The sequence below is a fragment of the Schistocerca serialis genome, chromosome 1, assembly GCF_023864345.2.
Source record: "Schistocerca serialis cubense isolate TAMUIC-IGC-003099 chromosome 1, iqSchSeri2.2, whole genome shotgun sequence".
NCBI classification, from domain to species: Eukaryota; Metazoa; Arthropoda; class Insecta; order Orthoptera; family Acrididae; genus Schistocerca; species Schistocerca serialis.
In genome coordinates this window covers 639,939,303-639,966,065 of record NC_064638.1, presented here as the reverse complement: position 1 = coordinate 639,966,065, position 26,763 = coordinate 639,939,303, and the positions used below count along the sequence as shown (strand labels likewise).

At 37.8% G+C, this 26,763-nt stretch overlaps 1 protein-coding gene across 1 annotated transcript in view; it reads right to left on the bottom strand.

Annotated features, from left to right (window-relative positions):
* Positions 1-298: 298 nt before the first annotated feature.
* Positions 299-26,763, bottom strand: part of LOC126420044 (zinc finger protein 26-like) — a 50,044-nt gene continuing 23,579 nt past the window's right edge. Inside the window, exon 4 of the mRNA XM_050087228.1 lies at positions 299-544. Within this exon, the coding sequence (XP_049943185.1) occupies positions 299-544 (246 nt within the window). The remainder of the gene's footprint in view (positions 545-26,763) is intronic.

The following is a 26,763-nucleotide window of genomic DNA, read 5'->3' as shown; positions in this document are numbered from 1 at the left end:
GAGCTACTCCATGGGCACCAGCTGAGGACTCTGCTACACCTCCTGTGTCCTCCACCTGGATGGACCGTATAGCTGCCACACCTCTTCCAGCTAGATGTGGCTGTTTGGGCATGTGGTTTCGGACAAGGCCCTATATAGATTCCAGCTGTCATTGTCAGATGCTGGAGGAGGCATCTCTGCAACATCCACATGTAGGATAGCCTCTGCTTGAGGCACCATGACCAGCTTTGCCTTCGCGTGGATGACCGGGCACCTCCTGGTGTCACATAATTGCCTCTGAGGCTGTCCACATCAGTTGTCACATCACCTGCTGCTGCCGGTTCTCCACTCCCAAGTGAGCGAGGGCATCCATCCTTGGTAGCCAAACCAGCAGTCCCTCTACTGCTTCTGACAAAATTGTCAGGAATTCTGTCACCAATTCCTGAGCAACTTCTGATACAAGTATCATCAGCATCATGAGCATGCTTAGTAGAGCTGATGCCTGAGGTTGACATGGAAACAGACCTGGTGTCACTGGTGTTGCTGTATGGCTTGACATGGGAGGCTGGGTACAGAATGCGTCCACACCTGAAGCACTTCAGACTGAATCCTCCCACTGCAGAAGCAGAACACTGCTTAGTCAGGGCCCAGCGGGCAAGGACAGCATGGATGTCTCAAGAATCTGTGACCTTTGATCACCTTAAGAGAAGAGGAATGCAGTGACGCATGTACATACTTCCAAAAAGCCACAAGTGTGGCATTGGTGTGTGCGCGTGTGTGTGTGTGTGTGTGTGTGTGTGTGTGTGTGTGTGTGTGTGTGTGTGTGTGTGTGTGATGTTACTTAATACTGTGTTCAAGTTGTTATTGCTTCTGTGGAATAAAGTTGTGTTCAGTCTACTTGTCATGTTGTACCTATGCCAAATTACAACAAAGGCTATAAAATTAGCTGCTTACTCTTAAACCACTATATCATCCATTACCTACAAAGGTGTAGGTGACATAAAATCAACCCTTTCTTTTTCTTTTTGCCTGATCTGTTTTCACCTTAGGTCCTGTGAAGATGGTCCAGGACTGAAACCGGTAGACGTATAGATTGTAAAATAATCAGCTGATGGTTAAAAATGCATTTTTTTCAGTTACTTAATGGCTGTTGGTTGTCACTTAGCCAAAACTTTAAAAATCTACCCACTCTTCAGTAAGAGCAACCTCTTGTTGTTCCGAACCATTTCCCTGTATTAATTGCAAATATGAATTTTGTGTTCCATGTCACTCACAAGGGAACATTCCTAATTGTCAATAAATGATCTTGATGAAACTTGATGGGTGTGTAGAAGGGAAAATAATGCAACACCTTTTTTTTTAAAAAAAGAGGTAAAACACACACCAAAAGGTAATTTACTGTATTTGGTTTGGAGCAAATATACTTGAAGTGTGATACATAAAAAATCTTTCTCATATAAAAGTTGATATGTAATTAACGTTCTTGAAAACTGTATAATTGAATTATGTAATAATTTGAATTTTTGCAAGCTATCCCATCACCAATAATTGATTTTGAAAAATGGAAACATTTGCTACATCCTAAATTAAAAAAGGTTCCAAGATACATACATCCATATGCAATAAAGCTGGTTTCTGAAATACCATTTCTGGAAAATAAGCTGTACATAATGCGCTGTCAGAGTATTTTCAACATACCTGATTAAAATATCTAAACATTCATTATTAGCCTAGTTATTTATTTTAGTTACATTTGGTTTCTGCTTAAAATTGTTATTTTACATTTTAAACTTTTTTAGTTAACAGTTTGGCATATGCGTATTTTTTTACTTGAAAATAATAATTCATTATTATGATACAAAATTATTACAATATTGATAGTTCATAAACAAATGTTTAAAAATAATGTTTTCTTATACTATGCACATAAAATGATTGAAATTTCTTCACATTATATACATAATGGAGAGCACAATATAAAACAAATTCAGTAGGATTTCAAATTGTCGCTGGTGGTCCTCTAAATATCTAATATGTATGAGGCATATTTCATCACCATGGTAAGCCTTTGTAAAAATAATTGATTATGTACTAGTGACTGTACCTTAATTATACTGTCTCTAAAGTGGAGACACATCAAAATCATTCAACAGAACTGTATCGGAAAATCTTCTCATGAGGTTCTTCCAACATCGAAATCCATAGATGTAGCATGTCTGTACCTGTCTTGTCCTCAGATATGATGATCAAAATGGTTTTCTCACACTGACACCCTTTCATAGTTTTAAAAGAAACTAATGTTGAGTTTGGACAGAGAATTCAAGATTCTCTTTTTGAAGCCCCAAATGTCCTTGTAACAGCATTGAAATACAGTAAACAAATGTCTGACCATGTCAAAAGATATTTGAAAGATGTTTTCTTCTTTGTTGAGGTTCTCCCCCATTTGCTTCACCTGGTCCTACTCAATCCAACATGCCATCTTCCTAGATGCTGACCTTCACCTAAAAGATGGCTACATCAGTACCTCTATCCATATCAAACCTACTAATCACATGCAATACCTCCACTTCGACAGCTGCCACCCATTCCATACCAAGAAGTGCCTTCTGTACAGCATAGCCACCTGCAGTCATCACATCTGCAGTGACGAGCAGTCCCTCTTGAAATAGACCAAAGGTCTCACTGAAGCCTTCACTGACTGTAATTATCCTCCCAACGTTTCACAAAAACAAATCTCCCATGCCTTATCTTTCCAGTCTCCCACCACCTCCCAAAGTTCCACAGAGGAGCATTCCCCTCTTAAGTCAGTACCACCCAGGACTGGTGCAACTGAATTACATTCTCCAGAAGGGTTTTGATTACCTCTCATTATGCCCTGAAATGAGAAATGTCGTGCCCATTATCCTTCCAATCCCTCCCACAGTGGTATTCCGCCATCCACCAAACCTACACAATATACACGTCCATCCTTACACAATCCCTGCTGACAATCCCTTACCTCATGATTCATAGCACTGTAATAGATCTAGATGCAGGACCTGTGTCCTCCCACCACCACTTACTCCAGTCCAGTCACTAACATCATCTATTCCATCAAAGGCAGGGCTACCTGTGAAACCAGTCATGTGGTCTACAAGCTAAGCTGCAACCACTGAGCTGTATTCTATGTAGGCATGACAACCAACAAGCTGTCTGTCCAGATGAATGGCCACCGATGAACTGTGGCCAGGAAACAAGTGGACTACCCTGTTTGCTGAACACTCTGCCAAACATGACATCCTTCATTTTAATGACTACTTCACAGCCTGTGTCATATGGATCCTTCCCACCAACACCAGCTTTTCTGAATTGTGCAGATAGGAACATTCTCTGCAATACATCCTATGTTCCCGTAACCCTACTGGCCTCGACCTTCGTTATTCACTGTCCTCACCCATCCAGCCGTGCATGGTATAAGAAAATATTAAGTTTTAAGAATTTATTTACAAGTTATCATTATTGTAATGATTTGGATCATAATAATGAGTTAGTTTTGTTTTCAATTACGAAATACATGTATATGAAACAGTAAACCAAAAAAAAGTAAAATGTAAAATAACCATTTGAAATAAGAAACAAATATAAATAAAATAAATAACTCGATTAATAATGAATGTTTAGTGGTGCATGCTTTACAAAATTTCAAATTATTACATAATTCAGTTATACAGTTTTCAAGAGTGTTAATTACATATCAACTTTTATATGAGAAACATTTTTTATATATCATCATTTTGAAGATATTGCCTCCAAACCTAATATGCTAAATTACCATTTGTGGTGAGTTTTACCCCTTAAAAATAAAATTGGTAAAAAAGAAAAAAAAGATACTTATTGTGATATTCGCCCCCTCTATGCACCAGCCAAGCAATATTGTTTATTGAAACTTGGAAATGTTCCCTTGTCAGTTCAGAAATTGAACTGACAGTTGGGAATGCTCCCTTATCTGTTCAGCAATTGATGTATCAGGTGTGTGAAATTGCATGGGGCTCATGTCATGGCTGTGTAAAAATATGGAAATATGGTAGTGTTAAGTATCAGCAGGAGTGCCTGTAAACTTTTCTGTCCATTCAGGAATCATAAGACTCACACAGATCTAATGGCAATTGAAGGAGCAGAAACAGAACAAATGGAGAACTATTTCATGCCTCAATAGGAACTCCACAGAAAGAAACTATTAAGCAGTATGTGTATTCTCTATTAATCATTATGGAAACTTACAGAGTTTTATTCCTCATTTCAGGCATTAGAGTGACAGCAAAATAAAAAAAACATTGCATTTAATTTAAATGCCCCTAAACAGGAAACTAAACCAGTGTAACTTCTTGGCTACCATACTGACTACAGTCTTAGCTGGAATGTAAACACAGGTAAACTATGCACCAGACTCTCACATGTGATTTATCTGCTGCATAAGCTGAGAGACCCTGTTAGTGGAACACTCTTTCAATTTGCATACTTTGCTTTCTTGAGTTTCCATCTGACATTTAGAAGTCTGCTGTGAGGAAACTCACCTGGATCAAAGACTGTATTTAAATGACAAAAAAGGCTATCATATGCATTGCAAGACTGACACCATAGGAATCATTTATGCACACTGCTTCAAGGAAATGAATATCATGACAGTCCCTAGCATGTATGTTTTTACAGGGGTTCGACAAAAATATAGGAACACCATGATAAATGCATGCTTGAATATAAATGTAGATACTAATGAAGCGTGAAAGTTAGTGCGACCTATTTGACCACAAATGGCACATTTGCAATGTCCTCCACACATTGCAAGTGTCAGTCATAGTCAGAACAGCGTTCTGTGTAGTTTTGAGTACATCATGTGGGAGTTAAGTGATTTCAAATGTAGGCAAATTGTTGGTGCTTGTATTGTATGTGCTCGTATTGTATGTAGCTGAAGCGTTCGGTGTTTCAAGAGGCATAATATTGAAGATTTATACCACATATGGGGAAAGTGGGAAAAACTTCATCAACTAAGTAACAACACATAGAAAAGTGTGGGTTGAGTGATTGTGACAGACGGTCATTGAAGAAGATTGTGACGAAAAATAAGAGGGTGACAGCTGAAAAGGCCACTGCAAAACTGATGTCACACTCATAACCCAATCAGCACCAAAACAACAAAAAGGGATCTCCATAAGTTGTGAATTGCAGGGTGAGCTGGAATTACAGAACCACAATTCAGTGATGCAAATGCCCATAACAGAAAAATGGAGTGCCATAGCCATAAAACCTGGACTATGGAGCAATGGAAGTATTTGGTCAGTTGAGTCATGTTTCATGCTGTTTCCAACTTATGGCCAAGTTTATGCCCCAAGAGTGAAACTTGCAGGGTTCTATGATAATTTGGGCAGCCATATCATGGTATTCCATGGGCCTCATGGATAGTCTGAGATCACATTACTGCCAAGAATTGTGTGGCCATTTTGGCTGACCAGATCCACTCCATCATACAATGTTTGTAGCCCAATGGTGATGTTGTGGTTCAAAATTGACAGGGCTCCTGTTCACCCAGCTTGCATCGTCCAGGATTCCTTTTTTGACCCTGAGGATGAATTGTTGCACCTCCCATGGCTACCACTGTCACAAGATCTCAGTATCATTGAGCCTTTGTGGTCTGCTTTGGAGAGAAGGGTGCATGATTGCTATCCACCTTCATCATTGTTGCCTGAATTTGTCACTATTTTGCAGGGAGAGTGATATAAGAGTCCCTTAAAAAACATACTGGACCAGTATTTATCCAGTCCAAGATGACTGGAAGCTGTTTAGAATGCCAACAGTTTTCTTACACCATATTAGGTGTGGTAACATGTTGTGGTTTTTGTGTTTCCATATTTTTGTCCGCCCCCTGTAGTTGCCTAGTATATGCTAAAGGAAATCTGGATAACTTTAATCACCATAACACAACAAACAGACATGCAATTGGCAAGTTCTGTTCCCGACTACCAAAAACCCACATTAGTTTTAAATAATATAATAAATTATATCACAGTAATCCCTCATATTTTAATTTCTTATATTTTAACAAATTACCCAAAAAAGCACACTCAGTGTCTCTGAATAAATTCAAATGTCTCAAGTGCTTTTGAATTAATTCAAAAGGCTAATAATGAAATGGATAAAAGGTAATGCATTTTATACATTGAAAGAATTTGAAGAATGTATAATAGATAACTTGAAATTTTGATTCTGGCATAGGAATGTTGTTAATCTAATTCATTGTGAGTGATTCATTGCATCACACTATATTAGATTTGTAAATAAAAGTTACCTTGTATAACAAAGTGCATTATTAAAGTTATAACTTAAGTTAATCCCTTCTTGTACCATAACTATTACTTAATTGTACAAAGAACCATGTACAAATACTGTAGTGTTGTAGCTATTGATGTATATAAACATCACATTATGACACCAGTTATTATAAACATCCTTAAAGGTGAATGAATGATCTGGTCTATTTGGTGCAACTATAGTTCAGAAGTATACTATGGTTATGATCTCTTATGACATTCCACTTTGGAGCTCAACTCAAAGATTTGATTTAGAGGGAATGAGTTTGTTAAAAGTGTGAAAAAGACAAGCCTGCATTAACTAAATGACATCTGGCTTAGATGTTATTTTAATTTAACTTTAATTGGTTGAATATTTGTCCCAGTGACAAACTCTCACTGAACACATTGTAAAGTACGCATAACTTACTGAAACAAAGCAAAACAGAATGATACCACATGAAACTGTGAAACACCAGAATGAAATAAACACTGAATAAAATAAAAACAAACTTATAAAATAAATAATACTGGAGAGCCATGAATGGTGTAAAAGTAAACACTCACGGCAGAGTTTCCATTCTGAAAGCTGAAGCACGGAATATTATAATTATATTATTATAGCATTAATATACTCTTATTAAATATTCATTAATTTATTAATTAATCATGTTAATATTACAATTTTAAGTAAACAATAGTAAATCAAGGAACAGGGTCATCTCAATAATATCCACAATATTACGAAACCGAACTTTTGTAGAAAATAACTAGTATCTGGCTTTAATCTCTATCTTGACACTTTGGTAGACCGAGTACCTCTGCGAGATCAATGGAATTGAAATTCCATTCTTTTCTCCTGGAAAGGAAATTTGGTAGCCACCTCCTCAAACAGATGATCTTTCTTTCGAGTTCTACTAGTAGGCAAACTTCAATTAAAAGATGAGACAGTCTCTGTTCTCCAATAGAATTAAGAAAGTAACTTTTATTTCTCTCATCATAGAAGAAAACAGCCTTTATACTGAAAGTGTACTCCATGAATTGTATATAGTAACGATATTAACATATTATACTGTTCAAAACTTTTGTTTGAAATTGAATTACTGCTGAGTAGTTTTGCAGGTTCTCTCATGGTTTTGTTTCTAAACTCTTCACTAATGTGAACTACTGTCAGATCATTTATCACTCGAATGGCTTTGGCGAACATTCCATATGAAACTATAGGATTTTTGAAGCTGCAGTAGGACAAATGGTTAGAGTATTGCCCGTAGTTTACATGAAACAATAAATTTGAAAATTTCAATTTAGAATACTCTTGAAATCTTAAATTCAAATGGGTATCAATGTTATCAAACACTTTGCAATAGGTGCATTTATAGTCAATATTTTTCTTCTTTGAACGTATTCCTACTTGAGAGACAGTTTCTTGGAAAACTTGTTCACAGTCATCACATAGTGCAACTGAGGAGTGGTAAGTTTCTTGGATTTTTTGTTCACAGTACAGGATATCACTTGGTTGGTTCTGCAGGATGTTGAACAGCACATCATGGAAAGGTAAATATTTTGTCACATGTGTTCAAGAATGAAACAAACTCGAAGTCTTCTCAAAGTACCAAAAATACCTTAATTGGTCCTAAAATATCTGAGTCAATTTCTTGAGGTTGCTGTAGCATGGCACTTAACACATTACAAAGTTTATTTCTGTTCTTGCACGTAGCATTCACTAATCTTGATGAGTAATTCTGTCTCATTTGTATTTTTCTGTATTCTTATTGTCTGACATGGTTCATATCCCAGAGAATCTGTCTCCTCACTGTGAATCAAGTTGGAATGAAAAGTACACCTAATCCAGTCTAATTTAATCTCACTGGACAGGTGTTTGGAAGACAACATTGCAAAACTGTGTCCAAAAATTTAATTGGTTTAGAAGATCTTGAAAAAAATAAGCAGCAAGTCCATCAAGCAAGTTAAAAAATATTTTTGACTCCAGTTATTTGGATGGTGATTTAAGACAAAATGTGGTATAACAGTGCTATTATCATTTCTGTCATTTCCGAACAACAGCCAATACCATTGAAACACCACTTTAGGTCACTGCTACTGGCTGACACATCACATTTGGTATTAATTTACCCTAAAAGCCTAGTGAATTTATTGATTTTCCGTTAGTGAATCTATTGGTCTTTTGAACCAAGTTTGTTAGTTTTGGTGTTGACCATCCATTTTCAATTATCTCCTCCGTTTCTGAGAAAGAATGCACACAAAATGGCGTAGATGAAAGCTCTTTTGTAATACATGTAGACATAGTTCTGCATTATATCACTAAATACCACCAGGCACCTCTACATACTTTTGGCAAACTTGCAAACAGAGCATTATAGTACTTTACTATTACTAATACACTCCATTACATGTTATATGCCTGTCTCAAGCTACCATTGCTTATGGCTAAAAACACGCACAAGGCCTGTGGGTGAACAGAGGTGTACATGCAAGTCTCTCGCTACCCAAAGTTATGTTTGGTTGTGACCAAAAAAATGTGCCCATGGCACACAGCCAACAGAGCTGCTTGCACAACTCTCTCACTGCTTAGCTAAGCTGCACAGATATTGCTTTGACTCAGCTCACAGGTGCTCTATTAATAATGTAATGTGATCATCGCATTGGTTCTATGTATTTCAAAGAAATTAAGGGTTTTATGTAGATAGTCTTGAATAAATGTGTGGTTATAAATACATAATGTATCATAGCAGGTATTATTACCAAAGAAGTTCTTCAGTTGTTTGCCATGAATGCACACCACTGACTTTAGGCACTGAGCAGTCAACAGCCACTAGACTGAAATCACTGCTAAGCATGTGAGCAATGTCTTCCTCAGCGCAAACTGCTTCATAAAAACACAGATACAACATTATGTTGCCCTGGTGTTGCAGCATGAGTTGGCCGCAACTACGTAACGTGAACTTGAGAGGTAACCTGTCTGATAGAGTCACTGAAGAAACTGTCATTACATTCTATATGAGAAGCCACAGCAGTCATAATGAACAATGCTCCAAGTTAGCGTTTGGAAGCAATGACACCATCAAATGTAAAATAGATTTATGATATCCACAAATTTTGATTATTATCTATTTTCTTCTGTGTTTGATAAAATCAAACAGTGCAAACTCCATGTAAGAATATCAACAATGTAGGAAGAGACAGATTGCTACTTACTGTAAAGAAGACACATTAAGTTGCAGAGGGGCACAATTAAAAGACACTTACATAAATCTTTTGGCCACAGCCTTTATCAGCAAAACAGAAACACACACCATTCATACACACAAGGAAGCACACCTCATGCACACAACTGCCCTTGGGCCAAGATGCTGGAGCTGGTGGTCATGTGTGCTGAGGTGTGCTTGCTTGTGTGTATAAATGGTGTGTGCTTCTCTTTTGCTTGATTAAGGCTGTGGCTGAAAGCATTTTTGACATTTCTACTGTGTGGATTTTTTAAACCAGTTATAAGTCATTGTATGTTGAAAAGGGTAACAACACTATACAGTAAGGTGATAAAAGTCATGGGATACCTCCCAATATCGTGTTGGACCTTCTTTTGTCCGGCATAGTGCAGCAACTCAATGTGGCATAAACTCTACAAGTCATTGGAAGTCCACTACAGAAACATTGAGTCATGCTGACTTTATAGCCATCCGTAATTGCAAAAGTGTTGCTGGTGCAGGATTTTTTGTATGAACTGACCTCTTGTTACGTCTCGTAAATGTTCAATGGGATTCATGTCGGGTGATCTGGGTGGCCGAATCATTCATTCAAATTGTCTACAATGTTCTTCAAACCAATCACAAACAATTGTTGTCCAGTGACATGATGCATTATCATCCATAAAAATTCGAATGTCGTTTGTGGACATGAAGTCCAAGAATGGCTGCAAATGGTCTCCAAGTTGCCGAACATAACCATTTCCAGTCAATGGCCGGTTTAGGTGGACCAGGGTACCCAGTCCATCCCACTTAAAACACAGCCCACACCATTATCGAGCCATAATCAGTGCCTTATTGACAACTTGGGTGCATGGCTTTGTGGGGTGTGTGCCACACTCTTACCAACTGAAATCAGGACTCACCTTACCAGGCCGCAGTTTTCCAGTCACAAACCCAGGAGAGGCACCACATGTGATGTCATGTTCTTAACAAAGGCTCTTGCATCGGTCATCTGCAACCACAACCCATTAATGCCAAATTTCACCACATTGTCCAAATGAATAAGCTCACTGTGCACACTACATTGATTTCTGCAGTTATGTCACTCAATGTTGCTTGTCTGTTAGTACTGACAATTATGCAAACACTTCCGGTCTTGATTGTTAAGTGAAAGCCATCAGCCACTGCATTGTCCATGGTGACAGATAATGGCCAAAATTTGCTATTCTCAGCACACTCTTGACACTGTGCATCCTGGAATATGAATTCCCTAACGATTTCTGAAATGGGAGTGTCCCACAGGTCTAGCTCCAACTACCATTCTGTATTCAAAGTCTGTTAATGCCCACTGTGCAGCCATAATCCCATCAGAAACTTTTTCATGTGAATCACATGAGTATAAATGACAGCTCTACCAATGACCTGCCCTTTTATACATTGTGTACACGATACTAGTGCTATCCCATGACCTTTGTGTCCTAAGTATAAGTACCATAACATTTTGTTATGTTACATTTCTTCTCATTTTTCTTAGATAGTAACAGAAATCTATTAGAATCATTACCAGTTTCAGCTGTTTGCAAACAGCCTTGTACAAAATATAATTATTTGCATTACGTAATAACCTCTTACCTAGTAATCTACAATAGGCTATTTTTCTGCCTACTACTATATTTCTACATTTATGTAAGTTAAATAATAACTTTACAGTCACAAATATAGCAAAATATTACTATTAGTGCTAATATTACCACCATCGCCATCATTATTGCTACTACTAAGTCACGTATATTTACCTCCACATTATTATTTTACTATATTATGCTGTATATTTTTGCAGAGAACTGTCCATCTCTTTAATAGTTTTTGCATTTGAAATTCCTCACATCACTTGGTGTCACTCCCAGTCTGCCAGCTCTCTGCCTGCTCTGTGGGTAAGGCAGAGGACAAAGGGAAAGAACCTGAATTTTTCATCTGTTTAATGTTAAATAATAGTCTTTGTCTGCACACTTTTCTCTTGTGTTCTCTGGTTGTAGGTGACAATTTCCTAGCTCTATGGGCACACTATGTCATCCAGTGTCGATTATTGCTGAATAATGAACTGAATCATCCCAATCTCAAACTACTTGGGCTCAAAGAAGTGCTACTGTGGTGCTACTATTACAGTATGAGGAGAACTTGTTGGTTCAAATGTTGATGTACCTTCCATGCCTTTTTGGTCACTGCACAAGCAAATTTGTTGCTGGTCTGGACTCATGGTGCAGAATCTAAAATGTGATGTTTTAAGCATGGGAAAGCTCTTGCCTCACAGCCATAGCCACATTTGTGCATGAAGTGCCCTCTTATTAGCAGACACATTCATTTGTTTCTTTCCTTGTAAGCCTAAAACATGGCAAATGGACTATGGCCTACTGGATCAGTCCTCTTGAGGGGTTCACAAATTGTAATCCAGTCTTGGTCATTTGCAGAGAAGCTGCAGATTCATCTGCCATCTACAAAATCAGTCTGTCATTCCTGCCAGAGGCTGAGGACCCAGTTTCTTACTAGGTTTTGCTTTGTGGTTTGTATTACCCTGTCAGATCTTATGAGCTAATTCATCTACCATATTTTCCTCCCTCATTGTCCACTGTGGTTTTTATAATCACCAATTAGAAATTATTCTGTTTAACAAGTTTCTTTTTGTCGCTATTTTCTCAGCAGCTCTATATAAACTGCAGTAGTTTAAAAGAAAAACACCTTTTGCATGCTGCACATTTTTATTTAGCTTGTGCATCCAGACACATTTAATCTTAGTTACAAAGCAAGTAACGAAATAAATGCTGTTCTGACACCCACTGAAGATGCCTTGTAATTAAAATGAAACACATCTGCCTGCATAAGTTAAATACTGTAAAACTTAATGTGCAGCATGTGAAAGGTGTTTTTCTTTTAAACTACTGCAGTTCTTCTGTTTAAACTTTTATATTGATTAAGTTCAGTTTTCTTAGCTGATACGAGATTCTGAACTTGAAGGTAGTCTTTCCCTTTGTACCAGTACATGGCTGCTTTCGTCTGTGTGTCAATTAGAAATATCCCTCTCCCTCCCCATTAGCACTCTGTTCACTGTTTGTGCTGTTGTGTCCTATAGCAGCCTCTTAGCCCAGGCACTTACACAAAAACAGTAAAAATAGCCTTGTGATATCATGTTTGTACTGGCAGCTTATAATTGCACCTGGCTAGGCTTATTATATTTTACATTACTTTTCTGCCTCACATACCCACTTCTCCTATATGAAACTGAATTGCTCATTTACAAAGACACTAAATATTTGGGTATAGATACAGTTTTTCTTTTATGAACATGTTATTAAGTCATGTACTAGATGTCTTAATAGGTGGACTTTTAGCTCAATGTATATAGTTTTTTGAGGCACTACTTTACTCCAGGTTACCAGTTGTGCACCTCTTACCACCTGTTCTCAGATTTCTTCTTGAACTACCATTCACAAGTATCATTAAATCATTGTCATATTCCACCTGACCTATGACTGACTGATTTTCTAGGAGTGTATTTAGCATCAAATGCCAGAACTCAGAATCACAAATGGAGTGTTGTGACAGCATTTGGAGACTTTTATGGAGTGTTGTGACAGCATTTGGAGACTTTTCTGGATATGCTAGTTTGCCTCCTGCCCTGGCAACAGCACGTGTGATAGTTGTTTAGAGCTGTAGGGCGAGCAGGCAAACATACGCTTTCAGGGTAATAAAGTGCCAGCCAGCAAATGTTGTCAAATGCCCCAGCATTGACTATCATTATGATTGCTATGTATTTGCATGGAGCACTTCTTGATAACGGTATCTTGATAAATATTGCCTCATTTAGAGCATCCTATATTTACTTCACTTTTCTAAAGTGAACTGATGAGGAGTCGATACAACAGTCTACTAGGTAACAATTTTTCTAGCATATGTCCAAAAGTGTCTAGCAGATAAATTGGTCTATTGCAGCTAGAGGACTGTTGTCCTCTCCCTTCCTTAAAATAATTATGTATGCCTTTTTCCATAATGTTGATATTTTGCCTGTCAGAGACATGCATTGATTAGTTGTCAGATGTATGAACTAATCTGCTCTTGAAGAGCTTGAATAACTAACATGAGATTACCATGAGGACTCAATGATTTGTTCCTTCTTAGTGTCAACATTTCTTGTTGATTTTTTGCTGGTGTAATAGGACACACTACCCAGTCACTTAGTTAAATTTCTCTGCTTTTTGTATGAAGTCTCCTATGTTGGGATTTATAAGCACTTTCAGTGTTGTGTAAAAATTCAGTTTGTAAGGCAGAGAATCTGTGAAAACCTACGAACAGTTTTCATAGATGGTCTGTCTTACAGACTGAATTTTTAAACAATGTTGAAAGTGCTGATAAAGTCAGGAGTTTGGCATTTCAATTACACCATCACAGTACATATATTTGCTAGTGAAATTCATTATAAATAATCCATTACAATTTGAGTGGGGTAGTGATGTCCCTACCTATAACACTAGTAGAAAAAATTACCTTCGTTATGCATGAGTAAAGCTGTCAGTGGCTCAGAAAGGAATTCAATATGCAGCAACAATTTTTTATCATTTTCCCAAGAACGTAAAATGTCTCACAGATAGCAAAGCAAACTTTAAATCTAACCTAAAATCATTTCTCCTGGACAAATACTTCTATTCCAAGGACAAATTTCTATTTAAAAACTGGTAACAGGTAATTAAAAAAACTTGCTTTAAGTGTAGAGCAAGACTAAAAATAATGTGTTCATTAATGTTAACACTAACCATATATACATATCTTGTACATTAACTCATTCTACACCATTTCAATGAAAGAATCATTCAAATGGTCTATGGAACATGTAACTATCTAACAATCTGATCTCGCAGTGACTATGGGTGTGTGGTTCTGTGCATGAATGTGTATACATCTACTAGAGAAAGAACAAGAACTTGAGAGCTAGTAAAAAAACCATTTCAGTTTCATGTTTCTATGTACCACACATCAGTCAGCTATAGGTGACTGGTAGGTTTTCCTTTAATTCACATATTAACCATTTGCTCTTATTTTTAATGTTACCCAAATACAAGGATAAATGTATTGCTACACTGGAATAATAAAAAGGAGCTCCACAACAGCCCTGAATTTCATTTATTAACTCCAGATGTCACTGTAATAGTTTTCTTTGAAAAAAGCTGTTTTTATCAGCTTCAGTTCCACTGCCCACAAAAAATGTAATTATATATTAAATGTACACTACCACTCTTTAATTTCAGTACACCCAGTACACACATCTAGTTCTCTGCAGGCCTACGTAAGTTCTAACACCATGGGTATGGTTGAGGAAGAAAAGGAATAGTACAACAGTTGTACACATGTCATAATTTTTGTTTGTGGTCATTGAGATACAATAGTATCCAACAAAAATGTTGTGTACATAAACGTTATATACCTATATGATATGTTTGTTTACCTATGGACGCTGCATTTGGTGCACCTGTGTTGTTCCCTGCAGCGACGTGATGTCCGCAGCAAATGGCAAGCCATGTGGTTCCTGCACGCCAGTTCCTTCATGACGCCGAAGTGTGCACATCGCTAATATGGCTCCATGAGTGGAGATATCCATAGAAAAACATGCCGCAATTGTAGAACTTAGACAAGCAGGTTTATCTATTTGCCAAATTGTGAAACAGTGTAGTGTGTCTATAGAGGGAGTGCAATACACCCTTCACCGCCAGAAGGCAACAGGTAGCAATAAGGACATACCAAGACCAGGATGACTTCGTAAAACAACTAAAAGTGATGAAAATATATCAGAATTACCAGTAATAGGAACAGTTTCAAAACAGCACTCCAAATTCGTGCCGAATTGGTAGAAATGAACACGACGACAATATCTGTTGCAACAGCAAAAAAGGAGACTGACTGATGCTGGCTTTAAAGAATGTGTCACAGCAAGAAACATCTCTGGAATATTGTTAAGGATGTGTGGAACCATATAGATTCACAATACCTAAAAAAACTGATTGACCGCATGCCACGAGTTTGTGAGGCAGTCATTAAATCCAAAGAAGGATACTCTGATGAAAGTAAAATTTAATGATTGTGATTGTATTATATACATGTAAGTTAATATAATTATACTTTGGGAGATATAATGTGTTATTTGTGTTGTAAATCTGAAATGCCAGGGTGTATTGAAATTAATTAGCGCTAGTGTACTTCCCACGTGCAGGCCTGCCCGTGAGTTATAAATTTGCCTTGATAGAATCAGGTAATTTACTGTGTGCCTATCAGCTGGTGACATAATTGCATTTATGATTGTTGATTTCTGATTGTTTTGGTTGCTGTTGTGTTACAGCATTAGCCTACTGCAACAGAGCTCATTATGGCAGCAGCTGCTTGCTGCAATATGCTGGAACAGCATTGCACCACAGCATTCATCTAGACACTGCCGCCAGCTGTTGGTTGGTGATCAAAATTTTACTGAATGTAAGGAAACTTAGGCACACAGCATGCACGACATTTGCAGCAGCTACACTGCATCAAACCCACTTTGGCACACATAAATACTAGCTATCTGGTCACTGGTTCAAATCGGCAGACAGTCAAGTCAGCCTCTGTTGTGAGGCCACTACTGCTCCATTGATCTCCTGACAGGACTGCCTAGCAGGCGGTCCAGCCACAGGATAGATTGGCTGACAATCTATCTGAGGTCCTCCTCACCATGGAGCACCCTCCAGCACCAGACACCACCAGCCGGACACCGTACTGAGACTCATAACTTGTATGTCTATGCTCCTGTCACTCGCCACAGCTGGGGCAGGTGGCCAGTATGTCCAGTATTTGGCCAGTTGCACCATTGGCTGTGTCAGCTCCTGATACAACTTAGCCGCCCAATCAGGAATGCTCATATTGCAAGTTTTGTCCGCTGTCATGCCGTGCATAGCAGCTACTGGGTCTTCATAACAACACTCACAGATGTGGGCTTAAGCTTCTAATACAAACTGCTGGAAGGTAAAAAAGGGGACTCTGCTGTCACTGAGTGCCTTTTGACTCATCCTGGCCCGCCATCCTCCACTAGAGAACATCAATGCCCATTGCAGTTGTACGTTAAGAAGAGAAGCAGATGAAGTGCCAAGCCACTCAAAATCCACAATAATTTCTCATGTCAAGTTTATTTTGTATTTATATATCTATGATGTGACTTACCAAAGGAAAGTGCTGGCACGTCGATAGACACACAAACAAACACAAACATACACACAAAATTCAAGCTTTCGCAACAAACTGTTGCCTCATCAGGAAAGAGGGAAGGAGAGGGAAAGACGAAAGGATGTGGGTTTTAAACTCTAGGGATTGATCGATGAGAGGATACAGAACAAAAAAGGTCTAATGAACTTATGTCTAGAAATGTATGGTTTCCATGGTAGGGACCATTCATTCATTCAATCATAGTTTATTACAGAGACTGCTGTCTAATACATGCTGTACCATGCAGCCACTGCTTGGTTTCCTTCTAGAAGATGGTACTGTTCCTCTTACATCATGTCCTAGTGCCCTCCCCTGCCATAGTAATTGGTGTCCAATTCACTTCTCTTGCCGGCTTACCTTGTAGAGGATGTGATACAGTAGCTCTGGATTCGAACTGAGAGCTTGCTGACATGATGTTTACTTACAGAAAGGCAAATGGCAATGGGTGGCAGATAGCAAGGTAGTATCAGGAGACCTATTCCTGCCAATGACAACCATAGCATTCAATGTTTGCAACAGTGTTTCACCATTTGTTTGAGACAGGATCATTTCAGGAAGCAGGAAATCATCATGAGCATGAACCCAAAATGTTCAGACACCAGACTTGGAGGAAAATGTGATTAACACTGTGGAAGGTGACCGCTGTGTCAGTACCAGGCAGTTGGTCCACAAGTACAAGGTAAGCCAGATGACCGTGTGGAACATTCTCCATGACAGTTGTTACTAACCTTATCACTTACAGCTGTGCAGTGCTTACTAGCGACAGACTTTGCACATTGGGAGCAGTTTTGTCACTGGTTTCTTCACCAGGTAACCATGATTCTGGGTTTTGTGTCATCCATCCTATTAACAAATGAGGCCACCTTTATGCGGAGAGGCATCTTACAGTCATCTGTGGGGTAGTATGCAGAACCCCATGGTATGCTGACAGCGAATCATCAGCATTTGTGCAGTCAGAATGTGTGGGCCAGGATAATTGGTGACTATTTTAGGACCATTCTTCCTTCTGCATTTCCTAACGGGCTGAAACTATTGGCATTTTTTGCAGGTTAGTTTGCCTTCCCTGCTGGAAGAAGTGCTGTTGATGATTCCAAAGGTTATATGGCTACTACATGATGGTGCTCTAGTGCACTTTGCGGTTAATGTTCAGACAACATCTCAATCATGTTTTCCCTGGTCAATGGATCAGAGGAGGGGGTTCAGTTGCATGGCCTGATCATTCTCTGGATCTCAACCCATACAATTTCTAGTTAAGGTGCCACCTCAAAAGTATCGTGTATGCAGAGCTCATTATAGATGTGGAGACACTGGAGCATCTTATTCAAGCTGCCTTTGACACAGTTTGGATGCAGCCTGGCCGATGTGAACGTGTGAGACAGAATGTGCTACGGCATGTACACACATGCTCTGAGGCACCTGGAAACCATTTTCAACACATACTGTAACTGTGGCTGCATTAGACTGCAGTCTCTGTAACAATATATGATTCAATAAATTGTCTCTAACATGGAAACCAAGCATTTCTGTACATAAGTTGATTAGATCTTTTTTGGTCCATATCCTCTCGTCAGTCAATCCCTAGAGTTTTTAAACAGTAGAAAAAATCACCTGGTATGATACTGTAAAGTCCCAGATGGAATACAAACAATGGAAGGAGTAAAGCTAACCACAAGCTCCCTTTTCCCCTTCCTTCTCACACACACCTGTTTTGCTTAACTCCCTTGCTTCACCCAACACATCCCCTCACTCCTATCCTACTGCAATATCAGGGCAATGCAGCTGTGTGTTTATGGGTGTGTTTATGCACAGTGATGATGGAAGAGTTTGAGACTAAGTTACAAAGTTTCAGTTCCTGTTTATGAATCTTTCTACCAATCACTGACTCCACCATATGGTGAGCAGTTATCTTCACTTTTTAATCATGTGGGAAAATTTTAAAAATAAGACTAATTCTTTCCACATTTTATAGTTTTATTGGAGACAAAATACGACATAAGAACTATACCAGAATTCTAATTAATTTATCTACATGCATCATTTACAATCAATATGACAACATATACACCCAAAAAGGAAAAATTAAGCAATATTATAATTTATAAGTAAAATCTGATCTATTTGACTCAAAGTGAGTCAGTTTTTTTTCAGTGCATATCTGTCTTGCTTTTGAAAAGATAGACTTGGAGGGCACTGTCGTGTCTGGGATCATAATATTTTCAGAACAAATTAATATTGCAAAAAGAACATCAGTTTTCTGGTTTTCTACTAGTTTAAAGGATCGCTGTTAATGGGCAAGTACACTTCCAATAAATATTTTTAAATATTTGTCTAGTTTGACAATTGCTGCATGTCCTGGGTCATGACTTCATTGGAGCTGAGAACCCACTCCAAACAGCTGATAATATTTTATTCACAGCAGCTAAGTTATATAATCTGTTTGTATCTTCAAAGAAACCAGAAGTCGTGGTTTTCAGGGACCAGGAGACCATTCCCAGCAAAATAAAAATAAATGATGAGAAAACAGAAAGAGTGAAGTTATTCAACATCTTAGGAACTACTATTTCATTTGTTGGTACCAACTATGACATTTGGAAGTGAGTCATATACTGTAACAAAAAGAAATGAATGAAGAATACAAGAATTGAAGATGCGATTCCTAGTAAGAGTAGCTGGGTACACACTATCTGAGAGTAGAATGAATGCTGACATCAGACAAATAGGGTGAAAAACTTAAATGAGCAGATAAAGGAATACAAGAACAATTGGAGAGACTATGTCACAAGAATGGAGGACAACAGAATATCCAAATTAATGATGAATTATTATCTAGTAGGCAGATCATCTGAGAAAGAGGTATAAAGATCAAATATTTCAACCAAGAGAGTGTAACAGGCAAATGCTTAATACATGCAGAAAGAAGAAGACATCTCATATTAAAAATATTATAATTTTGTAAGTAACTGTGTTGTAATAACTTGTGAAATTACATATAAAATTTCTTGTCCAATGTAAGAGGGGTCATGAAGGCATTAATCGGATCAGGTTAAATAACAAAAATAAAAACAATGCATACATGTACTATCATGTATGTAAAAATAATTATGTAAATACATATTGTTATTATGATCAAGAAAAGTACCCAGTAGAGCCAAACTAGGGTGGAGAGGTGCTGAGTCAAGAAAGGAACCAAAAGCTGAATCAATGAATGAGCCAAGAGAGCAGAGTGACTCACTTTGTAATCTATACTAACAAAGGGATAGAGGGGCTGGCCAGTACTTACCTCAGCTCAGTACAGCCGATAGATATACAAAAAACAGAACCGAAAATTTACGTTCCTAGCTTTCGGAATAAATGTTCCTTCATCAGGGAGGAGAGAGGGGAAAGAAAGGGAAGATGGGAAAGTGGATTTAGTTACTCACAACCTAGGTTATGAAGCAACAGGGAAAGGAAAACAGGGAGGGTAGCAAGGATGGAGGCATGGTTGTCAGAGGGAAGCCAAAGATATTCTACTGTAAGTACTGTGCCAGCTTCAAACCAAAGAGGATGCATACAGAAGTAAAGAGGTATATAGTATAAAGATAAACACAACTATGTAGGATGAAAAGATGCGTGAATGGCTAAAGAGGAAAGGGAAAGAGGAGAAGACTGAAGAGTAAATGGGAGTCAGGTTGTTTAACGTAGACCTAAATGATTAATGGAAAATCTCATATAAAGATGTGAAACAAATACTAACAAAGGGATAGAGGGGCTGGCCAGTACTTACCTCAGCTCAGTACAGCCGATAGATACACAAAAAACAGAACCGAAAATTTACGCTCCTAGCTTTCGGAATAAATGTTCCTTCATCAGGGAGGAGAGAGGGGAAAGAAAGGGAAGACGGGAAAGTGGATTTAGTTACTCACAACCCAGCTAAATGTTATGCTACGTCAAAAGATAAGAAGTAACAACTCACTCAAAAGTATGTAAATGTTAATTGGGCATGTGAAATTTGAAATTTTATATTCAGATCAAGAAGAAATACAGGGTGTAAATGATAATTGTTTACAGCATACCACAATAATGTAGAGGAAGTCAAGAAGAAAAAATTTGATATAAGACACTTGTGGTCCATAAAGTTGGAAAACTAGCTCAAATTGTCCTATAAAATTACCTAAGCTACAGAGACATGTCATGCAAGATTTTCGATATCCTCTTGCTCTCCCTGCACAAACTATTAATTCTAGATAAAAAATGAATAAGACATTTGCTATAGGAAATTTAATGTAGTTTAATTTGGTTCTGGGATATGTTTTCGCTAAAAACTATGTTTTTCAAAAAAGAAAAACATACAGAAGTGACCTTCAAATATGCTCTCACCTCCAGGATTTCTGGTATGTTGTTCTTAGCACTCCCTCCTTCCACTGTACAAAAATGTGCAGCTACATGAGTTATTTCCCATATTTGACAATATGGGGAAAAGACAAAAAGGATAGATCACTACTCACCATTTGTTGGAAATGTTGAGTCGCAGAGAGGCACAACAAAAAGACTGCTAAACAAATAAGCTTTCGACCAAACAGCCTTCTTATAAATTAGACAGAAAACACAGACTCACATATTCATGCAAATGTATCTCTCTCTCTCTCTCTCTCTCTCTCTCTCTCTCTCTCTCTCTCTCTCACACACACACACACACACACACACACACACACACACACACACACACACACACACACACACACACATATATCCTGAATTTTCCATTGTTTGATTCCCCATATCTGACATTTTTTATCTTCGTTGACTGGGCTATTACGGCAGTGGCCTAATTGCCTATTTTGTTAACATTAAATTTGAAACTTTCTTGTGAGGGTAACAAAAGAAAAAAGACTTTAGAAAACCTATTGAGAAACTAATACTGTTAACAACTTGATCTAAACTCTTACAAGTGCAGTAGTTTCACAGTAGGAGGGTCAGACAAACGAAATCATTTTAAAAATCTCATTCTGGAAATCATTTTATTTCATTAAAATTCACAAAACTTTGACATAAATCACAAAAGTCAATTTAACAATCTGAAAGTGCGTAGCTAAGCTGGTGACATAATAGCACAGTCAATAAAAACCCTAAAAGATTGAATATGGGAACTAAGTTGTATAGTCAGACATTTTTGTACAATGGTAGTTGAGAGTGCCATGAACAATATGGTAACTTTTGTATGTTTCCCATGATATCTCATAAAGTGCCACATCTAGTGAAAACATATCCCAGTATAAAATAAAACTTCAGTAAATTTTCTACAAAACAGGCCCTGTTCATTTTTTTCTCGAGGACTAATAGTTTGTGTGAAGAAAACAAGAGAATACTGAAAAACTTGTATAATGGACCTGTGCTGTAGTTTGAGTAGTTCTGTTGGCCAGTTTCTCCCAATGATGGACCGCCAGTGTCCTATATCACATTGTTTCTTCCCCACTTCCTCTACACCACTCTGATACATTGTTAACAGTTATCATTTACGCCCAATATAAGATGGCAAAGTGTTTTCTGCTTTAATACAGTGTTCTGAAGAACTTATCTTCCTGCATTTTTTATTTTTCTTATGACAGAGAAATGTTGCGTTCATTAGTAAGATATGCAAATCCATTTGTGCACATGATCTGTAGCACATTGTTTTGCAGAATGGAAAACATTTCTTCAGCATGTGACATAGGGTGCTGTTACAGCAGCCTGCTGCGGAATCTTCTTTCTGCTCACTAATGTCACCAGAGAGACACTTTGGATCAGTCAATCTAATCCTCCTTTTTTTTCCAACTCACCAATTGCTCAGGAGTGGATCGACCATCTCTATCAGTGCTCATGATGTGAATGAAAATCCTTACCTTATTTGAAAACTCAACAATTATGAAAGTGTGGATCGCTACCACCGTAAGTATGACACATTGAGTTTCAGGCAGGCTCAACACAAAGATTGTTACACACTTAACTTTTGGCCAAAGCCTTCTTCAGAGAGGAAAGGAAAACATACACAAATTCACACAAGCAGGCACACCTCAGGCACACACATGACCACTATCTCTGGCTGCTTTCGTGGGGCAGTGTTTTTCTTTCTTTTCTGAATAATACTCTGGCCAAAATCTGTGTGTGTAACAATCTTTTTGTTGTGCCGGTCTGCAAATCAGCATGTCATCTCTATGGGGGAAGCAATCTATCCTTTTCATAAATGTTTACAACCAACATAGACTTTCCATTGTTTTATTTGAAAATTGCTTATCTGCAAAATTAACCTAGGCCAGACCAAAGTCTACAAAGATTCAATGAATTGCTCAAAAAATAAAGGTACCTCATAAGACCACAAGGAAACTGTACCTATTAGTCATAAACAGCTCTCACAACACATAATACAAAATACTGAAGATAGTAATACAGTTGTTAAACCAACTACATTATGAGAAAAAGATAGTCACATCAGATAAGAAAATAATGACAATATGAGATAAAGTGAAGTGTTCAAACCAGAGATGAAGATGAGCAGATATCATTAAGAATAAATGATACATTGGTAACAATGCATGCAGTATTGCAATACTTTTCATCAAAGATGGGTTGTAAGGTTCAGTAGATGCTGCCATGGAATATATCAGACCAGTCATTACAAATAACATCTGTAATATGAATGTGACCCCCACTACACCAGTTGAAGTAACTTCCACCATAGAATCTTTAAAATAAAAAAAATATATTGGTTACAATAAAGCATCAACAAAGTTAGTTAAAAAGTGTCTTCTGAATTTAGTAACACATTATGTTATGTGTGTAACCAGACATTTATCAGTGGAACATTTCCTGAATGGTTGAAATGCCCTGATGACTGTAGTTGTAAATACATAATAACTACATAGTTATTTAGCCCTCAATCCTCCATGGTGACTGAAGAAATATATACAAACTTTTTTTTCTACTCAATAGTAATAATGCTATTATATTCGTTACCCTTGATATATGAATGATAATCTAAACTAATAAAAATTTGGTAACACTAGGGTGAAACTAAAACCATTGTGTAACAATGAAAATTTGCAACCTTCTACAGGTATTTTGTATCTGTTATGTTCAAGCATAATCTTTGGAAGGTATGCCATTGTTTAAGCTTGAATAAGGAAGGAAGAACAGATTGAGTGGTGCCTTGGGATAGACCAGCAGCGAAAGGCCTCACTATATGACACTGCTCCCTAAGCCGATGCCCACCATTCCTGACTCTGTCTGACCAAATTGATGACATTTTGAGGGGTATTAGGGCATGTGGGAATTTGGTGCACTAAGTGGCAGATGCAGTACCTGAGATACTGCTGTGAAATATAAACTCTCCTGCATACAGTTACTTCACTCCAGAGGCACGTGACCTTATGTCATATGTCAAGTAGCTGAAAATGAAGGACAATAAATTGGAGTTTATTTATTCCTCCTGTGGTTCTTGGCAGCTACTGAGGTGAAATAAATCTCTTCTAACTTGCCTCTACATTAGGCAATCTCCGTGATTCATTGATTCCTTAAGCAGTGGGAGGACTCATCAATGTGTGATGCCTGTGGCTGTTGACTATCTATGCCCCACATTTGGGAAGAGTCCACCCAATCTGCTAATGATTTTGCTGTCCATAATTTGGATTGGGAGGTGGCTTCTATTTCCTGTGACAACACTCAAAGTGCCATATGCATAGATAAATTTTGTTAATTTTCTCAGCTTTTATGCAAGGAAAACTTAGCTTATTCATTAAGCTTGTTTCAACAAACCATCTCTTCCATTTGTAAATTTTTACAGTTTCCATGCAAATCACCAAACTGTTATGTACCCTTGGCCCAAATAACATAACTGCACCCTCCCCCATCTGCTTTTTATGATATTTTTCTTGCTCTTATGTTTCTTGTTATGTACTCTTTGCTCTGCTATTTTCACATCTGTTTCTTATATATTCTTTGTTTTATACCTTTATGGACTTATTTCCATAATGGGGGTTCACAGAAATGTGACTTAAGAGTGTCATTTTCTTGTTACTTTCTTTAACTTTTTTTCAAACTCTTCTCAAGACTCATGGCTGGATCTAAATTACAATTTTGGCTCATTTACTGTTTCTTTTTTGATCTATTTTGCTTTTAAATCACCATACTTTCTTTTCTGTTCCCTAGTGAGTACTTGGAGACCCAGACATTCTGGTTCCTGACTAAGGATCTAGGATGTGTTATTTGTTGTTGTTGTTGTTGTTGTTGTTGTTGTGGTCTTCAGTCCTGAGACTGGTTTGATGCAGCTCTCCATGCTACTCTATCCTGAGCAAGATGCTTCATCTCCCAGTACGTACTGCAGCCTACATCCTTCTGAATCTGCTTAGTGTATTCATCTCTTGGTCTCCCTCTATGATTTTTACCCTCCACACTGCACTCCAATACTAAACTGGTGATCCCTTGATGCCTCAGAACATGTCCTACCAACTGATCCCTTCTTCTAGTCAAGTTGTGCCACAAACTCCTCTTCTCCCCAATTCTATTCAATACCTCCTCATTAGTTATGTGATCCACCCATCTAATCTTCAGCATTCTTCTGTAGCACCACATTTCAAACGCTTCTATTTGCTTCTTGTCCAAACTATTTATTGTCCATGTTTCACTTCCATAAATAGCTACACTCCATACAAATACTTTCAGAAACGACTTCCTGACACTTAAATCTATACTCGATGTTAACAAATTTCTCTTCTTCAGAAATGCTTTCCTTGCCATTGCCAGTCTACATTTTATATCCTCTCTGCTTCGACCATCATCAGTTATTTTGCTCCCCAAATAGCAAAACTCCTTTACTACTTTAAGTGTCTCATTTCCTAATCTAATTCCCTCAGCATCACCCGACTTAATTTGACTACATTCCATTATCCTCGTTTTGCTTTTGTTGATGTTCATCTTCCATCCTCATTTCAAGATGCTGTCCATTCCATTCAACTACTCTTCCAACTCCTTTGCTGTCTTTGACAGAATTACAATGTCATCGGTGATCCTCAAAGTTTTTATTTCTTCTCCATGGATTTTAGTACCTACTCTGAATTTTTCTTTTGTTTCCTTTACTGCTTGGTCAATATACAGATTGAATAACATTGGGGAGAGGTTACAACCCTGTCTCACTCCCTTCCCAACCACTGCTTCCCTTTCATGTCCCTCAACTCTTATAACTGCCATCTGGTTTCTGTACAAATTGTAAATAGCCTTTTGCTCCCTGTGTTTTACCCCTGCTACCTTCAGAATTTTAAAGAGAGTATTCCAGTCAACATAGTCAAAAGCTTTCTCTAAGTCTACAAATGCAAGAAACATAGGTTTGCCTTTTCTTAATCTATTTTCTAAGATAAGTCGTAGGGTCAGTATTGCCTCACGTGTTCCAAAATTTCCACGGAATCTAAACTGATCTTCCCCGAGGTCGGCTTCTACCAGTTTTTCCATTCGTCTGTAAAGAATTTGCCTTAGTGTTTTGCAGTATTTTGTTATTTATCTGGCATAATTCAAACATAATTTTTCTTCCTCTTAATGGTACTGCCATCTCATTAATGCTGTGAGGTGTATATTTAATGTCTCTATCAATTCTGGTGTTAATAAGTCCTCAAATGTTCTGGGAATCTCATTGAAGTATACGAGATAAATTTTTAAAGAAGATGGAGCTCATAACCATTGCAGGAAGGCAGAGAGCAAGAATACTTCATATGATTTTCTGTCATCACAAAAATCTTCTCTTGTTCCTTTGGGACTACTGGAAACCTCTACTTAGAATCCTATAAACGTTCTTTGACTAGCTGCCACCATATGGAACCCGTTGAACTTAATTTACACAAGATTTTTAACCCTCTGACTCTTTCTTTCTCAGCACTTTAATGATGAAACCATAACCTTGATGCCAATGGCTTTTTATTGCAGGAATTATTGTTAATACTACAGGGTGATTCAAAAAGAATACCACTACTTTAGGAATTTAA